Raw genomic sequence first — 10,285 nt, forward strand, 5'->3', positions numbered from 1 at the left:
GCACGTTTGACACAACACAACATTATGGAGTTGGTTGGAAAGTTCTTCCCCACCCACTATATTCTCCAGATATAGCACCATCAAATTATCATCTTTTTCGTTTGCTTAATGGGAAAACATATTCAAATGTGGAAGGTGTTAAAGAGCACATCAACATGTTATTTGCTTCAAAGCCAAATGATTGCTTTAATCAGGGCATTAACAACCTGATTGTAAGATGGAAAAGCATCATCGATAAGAATGGAGACTATTTCATTTAATAAATGTTTTGTTCTGATATATATAAGTTGTTTGGGTTTTTTCATCTAAAAGAAAGTGACATAAATTTCTTGACGACCTAATATAAATGGAGGTCCATCAAACTGGATGTATATCACAAGTGGGGGATCCCCAAGGTTCATTTCTTTGACCTCTGCTCTTTTATTATTTTGATTTATATCAATAACATAGATGAATAAATTGTCAATGAATTATTTAAATTTGCTGATGATATTAAAGTTTGGGGCATTGCTGTCTGTGAGGGGGATGCTGCTTTACAAAAGAGTTTGGATTAACTTGGTGAGTTTCCTGTTAAATGGCAGATGACTTTTCATTATAATATATGCATGTGGGAAATCACAATTTGAATTATGAGTATAATTTTGATGGAAATAAACAGTGTAATGGAAGAATAGAATATGGGTGTTCTGGTTGATCAGTCTTTTAAGCTATCCAAGAATTATGCTGTTGCTAATGGCAGAACACATATGATTTTAGGCTCTACTTATAGAAATATTGAATACAAATCTTAAAAAGCTATAATGTCATTGTATACATTATTGGTTAGGCCAGATTTGGAGTACTGTGTTCAGTCTTGAACTCCTTACCATAGAAAGGATATTGAATTGTTGGAAAGGGTTCAGAGGAGGGTTATTAGGATGATACCTGGGAGGGAAAAGTTGTTGTACAAGGATAAGTTAAGATCTCTGAGTTATAGGGGATCTGATTGAGGTGTTTAAGGTTTTTAAGGGATTTAATAGTGTTGATGCATCATCTTTTTTAATATTTAATGGTAAGATTGGTATAACTAGGGGACACAAATATACATTTTGGTAGGGTAGGGGCTATCTTCAGCCAAGACAGCTTTATTTATTAACAGAGTGGTTGGTCTTTGGAATGAATTGCCTTAAGATGTGATAGATGCAATAATTTAAGGGAGTTTAAAGGAAGGCTTGATAGATGTATGAATGATAAGGGGTGGGTGGCTTTGAGTGTTTTATTTTTATTTCAAAGTTTAATATACTGGATGGGATAGCATAGATGGACCAATAAGTCTCTTGCTATCCTTAAGTTATGTGCAGGTGTGTTTATATTAATGATTACTGCTTACATTGCACTATTTCATATAGATATTGGATGGAAAGGTGTGGTTGAGGCTCATGCAAACAAATCTTAAGCTTTTTTTTCGATAGCAAAATATGTTGTTTTAAGGTTAATTCCCAGGTCTGGTACATTACATAATATTTCTTCTTTGATAAAAAGAAGCTAATTACAAACTTTCAAAAGAGTTTGATCAAGCAGTCTTATTAGGAAGATGTAACTTTAGCGAATCCAACCATTCACACATTTTGCTTCACCTTTTTTATTTGTTATTTTGAGTATTTTGAATACCACTAGATTAGGGTACACCACACACTATGCTGACTATTTTGTAATTTACCATATCAAATAAATTACTGATATAGGGTATAGAGTTACTGGTCTTGGGAAGCAAAGAAGTTGGAACTAAATGCATCTAGTGTAGAAATGACTTTTTTAAATTTATATTTTTAAGTCTAAAAGAAAAACTAAAGAAATCCTCAATACATTAAATGATAAGAAACAAGAACCTTACCTCTAAATTCAAGATAATAAAGCAAAAATAAATTAATGTTACAGTATATAACACCAAAGCTAACGAAACATGATCTGTTAATTGGTAATGGCTCTGACATTAGAACACAATAAGACAGAATTGTCAGGTTTCTTTGTATGGATCCGATTCTTTACAGTAGGTGTCTGTGACTTCTTGGTGATAAATTTTAACAATAAAAAAAACAGTGCCCAGTCTACTTATTTTAAAAAAATATATTAAAACAAGTCAAGCATTTTACAAATGTTCATTACATTGTTGGTTATCACAGTTGTATCCAGAGTTTTAAATAATTCTCTCTTTTTTTTCTTCGTTAAATTCCATACAGGCTAGTTCAATTACTTTAGAACACAATGAACATGATGAATTATTCTTCTCTACTCTGTTATTGCAATACAATTTTGGATAATTGTACTTTAAGAATCGCTACTATATGCTTTTTATGGCTCAACTCACAATCACTCAGTCTAGATTTATCTTTTAAACTAAATTGTCGATGTGTATTTATAACTTGACAGAGGTCTAGAATGTTCCACATGCTACTAGATATTATGATGCACTAATACTCAATTAAAACAAGGAGAAAAACTTGGAAGGTTTTAGTAACATGACACAATAATATAACAATCACCAATTCATAACTATTGAATTACACAAAGTATAATTTTAAACATTTATGTAAACAAACTTGCAATAAACTATCACTACTAGAAACAACTAAATTTAACACTCTCACTACATAAATCGTGGGTCTTACATTAATCTCAAACTGAAACAGTCATCTGTATCTAACAATGATCCCCCTTCAAGAAAAATATTTACAATATTTTTTATATTATATACAAAGGCTGTTTTCATTTCATGCACAAAGTTTACTCATACAGTGTGTACCAACATTTGCAGCCCCCTTGATGGCTTCAGTGTGGAAAAACAATGCCCACCTCATGATCCTCACACAGTTGATTTTGCACCTCTGGATCTATGCAACAGACTGATGGTCCATGGTCTCCATCTTTTGCTGCACAAGGTCAATCTTTTCTGGTCTATCTGTGAAGAAATCTGCATACTGGCACAGTAGATCTTGTAGCTCTTTCTTCTGCTTGCCAGTCAGTTCTTCACTGATGTTGACATTTTTCTACATCTCATCTTCACCGAGCAGTCTTAGGTCTAATAGGTCTTCATCTTCTATGACAATGTCACTTTCTTCTGGTTCTGTATCTATGAAAGTCACTCCTGCAATGTCGACCTGGGCCTCAATAGCTACAACCGTTAGGTCTTCTTCCCTCTCAAATTACCTCTTCAACAGATTGTCATAATAGATTTTGGTCTTCTCATCCACTTTCACCTTATAGTCTATTCTATTGACCACTTCCTGCACTTTAAAAAGTCTTTTCCACTGCAGGGTGAGTTTGTTGTTGACTGTGGGCAGCAAAACCAAGACCTTCTGTCCAACCCTGAAATGTTGATCTTTGGCCTTCTTGTTAAAGAAGTGCTTGTTACTGCCTTAAGCTGCATACATACTTTCACTGGCAGGTTGAAAGGTCTCTTTCAGTCAGTTTTTGAGGTCTAACACATACTGGTATGTGTTCCTTACTTCTAACACTTCTTCTCCTGCCCACAGTTTATTTAGTATCTACATCAGACCTCATACTGTTCTACCATGCAGTAAATCAAAGGGTGAAAATCCTGTACTCACTTGTGGGACTTCTTGGGAGACAAATAACACTGCCTACAGGTACCTGTCCCAGTTACGTTGTCTCTCCTGGCACGTCTTCTTCATCATGTTCTTTAAGACTCCGTTGACTCTCACAAAGTCCATTATATCTGGGGTAGTAAAGAACTGCCAAGTGCTGATGAGTCTGCACACCTTTTGCATCAGTTCTGAGGTAAACTGGGCCTCTTTCACTCAGTACTTCTTTTGGAAAGCCTACTCTGCAGAACACTTCCAGGAGGGCTTCTGCTCCTCACTCCATCTCAATCTGCAGCAGTGCTATGGCTTCTGGGTAACATGTCACATAGTCTACTACTGTCAGCATGTACCAGTTGCCCTTGGTAGATACATGTGCTAATGGTCCAATCAAGTCCACAGCTATTCTGCTCTGAATAGCTCTTCTATGAAAGGCATCTCACCAAGTGACACATTGACTACCTTTCTTCTAGGTACTATCCTTTGGCAGATGTCACATGACCTGCATAATCTGGTCACATCTTTGATGACACCCAGCCAATGGAAGCTGCTGGTAATTCTGTCTGCTGTCTTCTTTGCTCCTAGATGTCCTCTTACCACCGACTTGCGAGCAAACTTTATCACTTGAATCCAGTATTATGTTGGTACTATGATCTGTTTAACTTCTCCAGTAGAACTGCCTTGATAGATCCAGTACAGTACTCTCTTCTGGTCCTCTACTCTGTAAGTCCCTTTTCCCTATGTCTTGTGCTCGAATTTCTCCTTGGCAGTGTCCCAAAGTTTCTGCAGTAAACGGTCTTTCTTCTGTGCTTCCTTCAGTTCCCATAGACCTACATTCATGATTTGCCTTTTGAGACTTGCAGGGGTTTGATGTCTTGTTTGCTTTTCTTTTCTTGAGCTCTTCTGGTGAGTGCAGATGCTTCACCAGTCTTCTTTCTGTCTGATTCCTCCAGACTTTTACATCCTGGTATATTTCCAATCACCAAGTCATAAGTGGGTGTCTTCATACACATGGCCTCAAAGTCTTCCATGTGGTATGAAGTGTCCACCCTTTTTCTTGCTATGGGAAACTTTCACACTGTCCCATCAATCAGCACACAAAGATGTATCTTGCCCATTATCTGGCCATCAGATACTAGACTGGTTCTCACTGCTGCACCCAGTGTTTTGTAGGACTTAGCCTTCACCTACTGGCATGTTGTGGATTGTTGGATCATCTCTGTTTGTCACCTGCTCCAGTCACCACCAGCCCTGTTGACCCATTTGCTAACTTGGGCTAACAGTCAATCATGCACTATTTAATCATGGTGATAGATAGCACTTCCTTCTTGTAGTGAAGCTAACAAGTCATCTTCATTCTGTTTTTTCTGGTAGCCACATCCATGATTACAGTTACTCTTTTCTTGTTTCTTGTCAGCACAACCTTTGTAGATAGTTCCAGCTGCTTTATGTTGAGATTTCTGTGGTTGCTTGTTGGTGACAGACTTGCAATGTGCTCCATCTTGTCCACATCTTTTGAAGCTCTCTCTTTTAGGAACAGTGACATGTCAGAGGATCAAGTGATTATGAACTGTTGAACTATTATTAGATCTGCCAGTCCTTCAAAACTATTTTCACAATTTGCCATGTCAGTCCACTTTGTGAAGTATCACCATAGACATGCCACAAACTGAAATACAGTTTCTCCAGTGTCAGGTGTGACTTCCCTGAACTTCTGATGAAAACCTGCTTTTGTAAATTCATAGCCTTTCAGCAAGCCTACTTTTAACATGTCATAGTCCATGGAATCTCCTGTGAGAAGAGGGCTGAGACAGACTTCCCAGTCACCTTTGTCCAAGTTCTGACTTTGGGTGAATCTTTCATACCTCTCCAGGAAAGCATCCATATTGTCTTTTTCTTCCTCAAATTTGGGCACCTTTGATCAGCTGGCCCTAATTCCATTGCCATTCTTGTGTCCTCCGTCTTTTGCCACCATTACAACTGTGCACATATAAGCCTCTTTGCCACTGTTGTTTACATCTACTTCTATCGCCATTTACCACTGTAGACCCTGGCTGTCTCACCAACTGTCAGATTTTTTTTGTATGGGTCAGATTCTTTACAGTAAGTGTTTGTGACTTGTTGGGGATAAATTTCAACAGTGTACAAACAGCACACAGTCCACTTGTTTTAAAATAATGTGTTAAAATAAGTCAAACACATATACAAATGTTCGTTACACTGTTGGTTATCACAGTTGTATACAGAGTTTCAAGTAATTGTCTCACAATTCGACAAGACAAATTATTCTTCCTGTTCTTTTATTACAATACAGTCTGTGATAATTTCTCTTTAAAATCACTACCACGTTGATTACCACAATTGTAAAATAAAGAAAAAATTCTTAACAAACCAAAACCACATTACTAGAGTTTGGAAAAGTCTAGTTTAAGTCTTTCTGTCTTCTGTGTAAAGTTAAGCTCACTTATTTATAAGTCCTGGACTCTATTACTCTGGAATTTTCTAGCAAATAGTATCCAGATACTTGTATTATGATCATTTAGTGTTAACTGCTGTAAGATTAGCATACAATTTTAACATATAACATATGCAAATATGTTCTACAGTCTTAATTTATTTATAATGTGTCTCTGATAAAGATTAACTTTTACATAATTGCGAAAGAATACAGCAGTTAATTCAGTTACCATTTTGTGAAATGTGTATGGTTATTGTGTTTCTATAAATTTGTGGCATCTGTAGGTTACTATCTTTTAATATTGACAGTATTTTGTAAGATTTGTATTTTGATGACATTTACATATGTAATAGTTAGCTTTACTCTACTTTGAAGTAGAAACTTTATAATTTTTGGAATGATAAAAAAAGATAATATAATATTATGCATTTTCATTATTTTATTTTACAACATTTAATTCTAATTATTTATAACTTTGACATATTCTTTACCATGTAGTTTTTAAACCAATTTCATTGGGTGACAAAGAAGCATATATAGAATTGGTTCCACAAGAAGAATTGCGCCGACTTCTATTAAAAAGCTATTCTTATTATAATGGGCACAAATGGAAGCGTTCATTTTCCAGAACTGAATCTTCTTCAACAAAGTCTCTTTCTGTAACGTTTCGGACTAACTCACCACATAGTCTTCTCATCTATGCATCTTCAGAAAATGAATACACTGTTGTTCAGGTAAAAACATTCTTCTTTTAATACTTATCTTTAATTATCTTAACTTTATAGCCTTCAAAGAAGACTATTCATGCAATTTTATCAACATTTAATCTTTCTACCAAGTTTTATTGTAAACTCTAGTTCTTTAAAGCAGAAAGGGAGAATTGTATATATAATAATAGTATTCTTGATGATCAATAAACACAATTTTTTCTTACTTTTTTAATTTGTAGTTATGAGCATTGTGAGAGAATTGTTTTGTAGGTTTTTGGAGTTGTAGCTAAATGTTTTAAAACTGTTTCAGTATAATTTGCTGTTTGTTTCAAAATGATAAATATTATAACTAAATTTTTAATGGTTAAAACAGGAAAAAGAAAAGTGTAATTATCATCAGTGGAAATAAATATTTATTTAAACAAGAATACATAAATAGTTCCTCAGTCAAAAAGTCACAATGAAAGGTTCACTTTACAAAAATAGAGTGATGTACCCACTTCCCAGGCTTGTTTTGTAAACTTACAGAATAAAAAAAATATTTTTACAGTTAAAAAGAAAACTTTTGTTAGTTATTGTATTTGGTATCTGTCACTAACTTTACCCTACATTATCCACATATTTAAGAATTATATTGAACACTATGTACAGTAGATGAGAACAAACATCAGCTAAGAATTATCACTGTTAGTTGTAAACAGGAGGCCTGATTCCAGCACATCCTCCTTGGGGGAGCAGTAGAGTTTTTGTGGGGGCCACAATACAGTGATATAGATTTTCAGGAAAGGTAATGTAGTAAAATAATCTCCCCCTAGTTGACTATTCTTAAAGATTTAAGAAACCTTAAGATATTTTAAACCACTAGAGAGAATGAACTTTGGTGGGCCAAAGTAAAATTTAGGGTACATGGCCCACCCCAGCCCAGTCGTGGTTGTAAAATTAGGTACTCTTATTTTGATAAGCTGCAGAAAAACTAATAAATTATACAAAACATTTGTGAAACTTACTAAAACGTTGGGAAGTTTATTCTTACTCTTGGTAAGGCTATGTTATGAATAATGTTTTAAATTTTGGATTGATAATTAAAGATATTTATATCATCAGTAAGTTTTATTTCAAGCCTCCCAATGACATTCTGTTTCTCTGCTGCATGCTTGAGAATGAATTTGTTTTCAATTTATACTACTTTAATCCAGGTTTTGGCAACTTTGGTAACTGAAATCAACTACACATCATTAATAGCATATCAAGAAGGAAGTAACTAAATGACTCCAAAAATAATAAACATCATTGAGCTTTTCCTTTATTAAATTGAGCTTTGAAAAATGCTTCCAAGATGACAACTCCCACCTAAATTCATGTTTAATGTGAATTGTGCTGGTGCATGATGGCATCATGCAACAGTAGCCTTCCACCAGTAGAAGGGTGACACAACCTCCATGTGTAGTAACTCTCCCTATGCACTTGTACTCCTGATAACTTCATTCTTTTCCTTGGTATTGCATTGGACAGACATGTTCAAATCTCTCCTCCGAGTTCAATTTGATGAGCTTTGCATTTTTTAACAAAACTTTAGTTTTTATTTTCTATGGTTTTTTGGTTCAAAAGCTTTAATTCTTTTCATGAATTCTCAAGTGACACTAACTTCTAATTTGTCCTGTGGACTTATTTATGCTGTTGGTTCTGGAAGCTTGTTAACTGTTGGAGATGTTAAAGCCTTTAAGTTCAACATGTTGTTGATTACCTCATACTCACTAGGCCTCTTCATCCTATCCATTCAGCTGATGTTCTGTTTCCTCAGTTGTCAGTGGCCATTTGGATTTTATAATAATTTGCTTTGGGTAATGCCTTACCAATTTAGGAATGTCCTCAACTTTTCAATATCTTTATTTATATGCTTTCTTAGGTAGATTTTATTCATTACCTTTTGTTTGTGTCCTCTAATATTTCCTGTTCTTTATTCCATGAACCCAGTTCTTGGGTTTATTTTGTCTTTCCTCCTTTTCATGATATTAAGATTTATACTGTTTCCACCCCCTTGTGGCACAGTGGTATGTCTGAAGACTTTCAGTGCTAGAAACCGGGTTTCGATACACATGGTGGGAAGAGCACAGATAGCCCATTGTGTAGTTTGTGCTTAATTACAAACAAACAATCTTTATTACTGTTTCCTTTGTTGAATAGCTCCACACTTTGCAATCACATGCTTCATCCTCCTCGCATTTGTAACTCTTTTGACCTGACTTACAACCATTCTTCCTTTTATTTTCTAGATTCCCTGTCTTTGGAAACTATTTTGCCTGTTTGGGGAGCAGACCCCTTCTATTTCATTCTCTGATTCTCCATTTTTGAGTCTTCATCTTTTTCTTACCATCTTTTGTCAGGAGCACTTCGTCATGTTCCAGTGGGGTTTTCTGGAGAGGATCATTCCCTCTCTTTGCCATTTTTGCCTCTCCTTCTGCCCTGTACCTTATTAATTGGTTCCTCTGCTCTTGGGACTCATTGGGTCCAGGTGTGCTCCTCATTAATGTACACTGATTGGTCACAAGTAAATAGACACCTAATTTATCGTCATTTAACTGATTTATGCTAACTAATTTGTGTTCACAGAGCACTATATAAATGAAAATGGTCTGCACACTAATTATCTTGTGCTACAACATGCCTAGAACTCAAGGTTCTCTCGAATTGTCAGATTTTATTAGAGGAAGGATAGTTGGTCAAGCAGATGGTGGAATAAGTCAGTGGCAAATTTGGGAATCCTGCTTTCGACAGTCAACAGAATCATCGTGCAGTTCAGGAAACACGGCAAGGAAACAACTGAGCAGCGTTCAGGTCATCCTGGTCCATCGGAGAGGACAAAAAGGGCTGTCAAGAGGAGCATTGAAATGGATCCCAGATTAACGACTGCAGAAATGGCCAAAGTTGGTGGGATGAGCCCGAAATCTGTTCAATGGATTCTCCACAGATTGGGTTATCGTTGCAGAGCAGCTAGATGGAAGTCCTTATTAAGACCTGCCAACGTAGTCAGATGAAAGAAGTGGGCAAGTGATATAATGACCAAGCCTCTGGACTTTTAGAAGACCGTATGGTTCTCAGACGAATCAAGATTCGCTCAATTTTCAGATAGTGGAAGGATATGCCTTACCAAGAGCTTTGGCTCAACAGATTGCAGCCAGCTATGAAGCATGGTGTTTTCTGTGTGATGGTTTGGGGAACTGTTTGGGTTGGTGGGAGATCGAGCTTAGTGGAGTGCGTTGGCAACATGAATTTTGTGAAATACGTTGAATTATTGGAGGAAGGACTCTTGCCACTTTATTCCTCGGGTTTCGTGGACAAGAACACAATGTTGTTCCAGGAAGATGGAGCACCGTGTCACACTGCTAGAAACACCCAAAAGTGGCAGGAAGAAAATGGTATCCAGAAGTTGCCCTGGCCGAGCCAATCTCCTGACATGAACCCCATCGAAAACCTCTGGGCCATACTCGACCGGCAAGTCAAGAAACAACCAAAAAAGAAAAAAAAACAACTTCGAAGAG

At 36.2% G+C, this 10,285-nt stretch overlaps 1 protein-coding gene across 1 annotated transcript in view; it reads left to right on the plus strand.

Annotated features, from left to right (window-relative positions):
• Positions 1-10,285, plus strand: part of LOC106465589 (cadherin-related tumor suppressor-like) — a 159,536-nt gene that overhangs the window by 141,263 nt on the left and 7,988 nt on the right. Inside the window, exon 16 of the mRNA XM_022393959.1 lies at positions 6,535-6,770. Within this exon, the coding sequence (XP_022249667.1) occupies positions 6,535-6,770 (236 nt within the window). The remainder of the gene's footprint in view (positions 1-6,534; positions 6,771-10,285) is intronic.

Source organism: Limulus polyphemus, unplaced genomic scaffold (genome assembly GCF_000517525.1).
Source record: "Limulus polyphemus unplaced genomic scaffold, Limulus_polyphemus-2.1.2 Scaffold69, whole genome shotgun sequence".
NCBI lineage: Eukaryota > Metazoa > Arthropoda > Merostomata > Xiphosura > Limulidae > Limulus > Limulus polyphemus.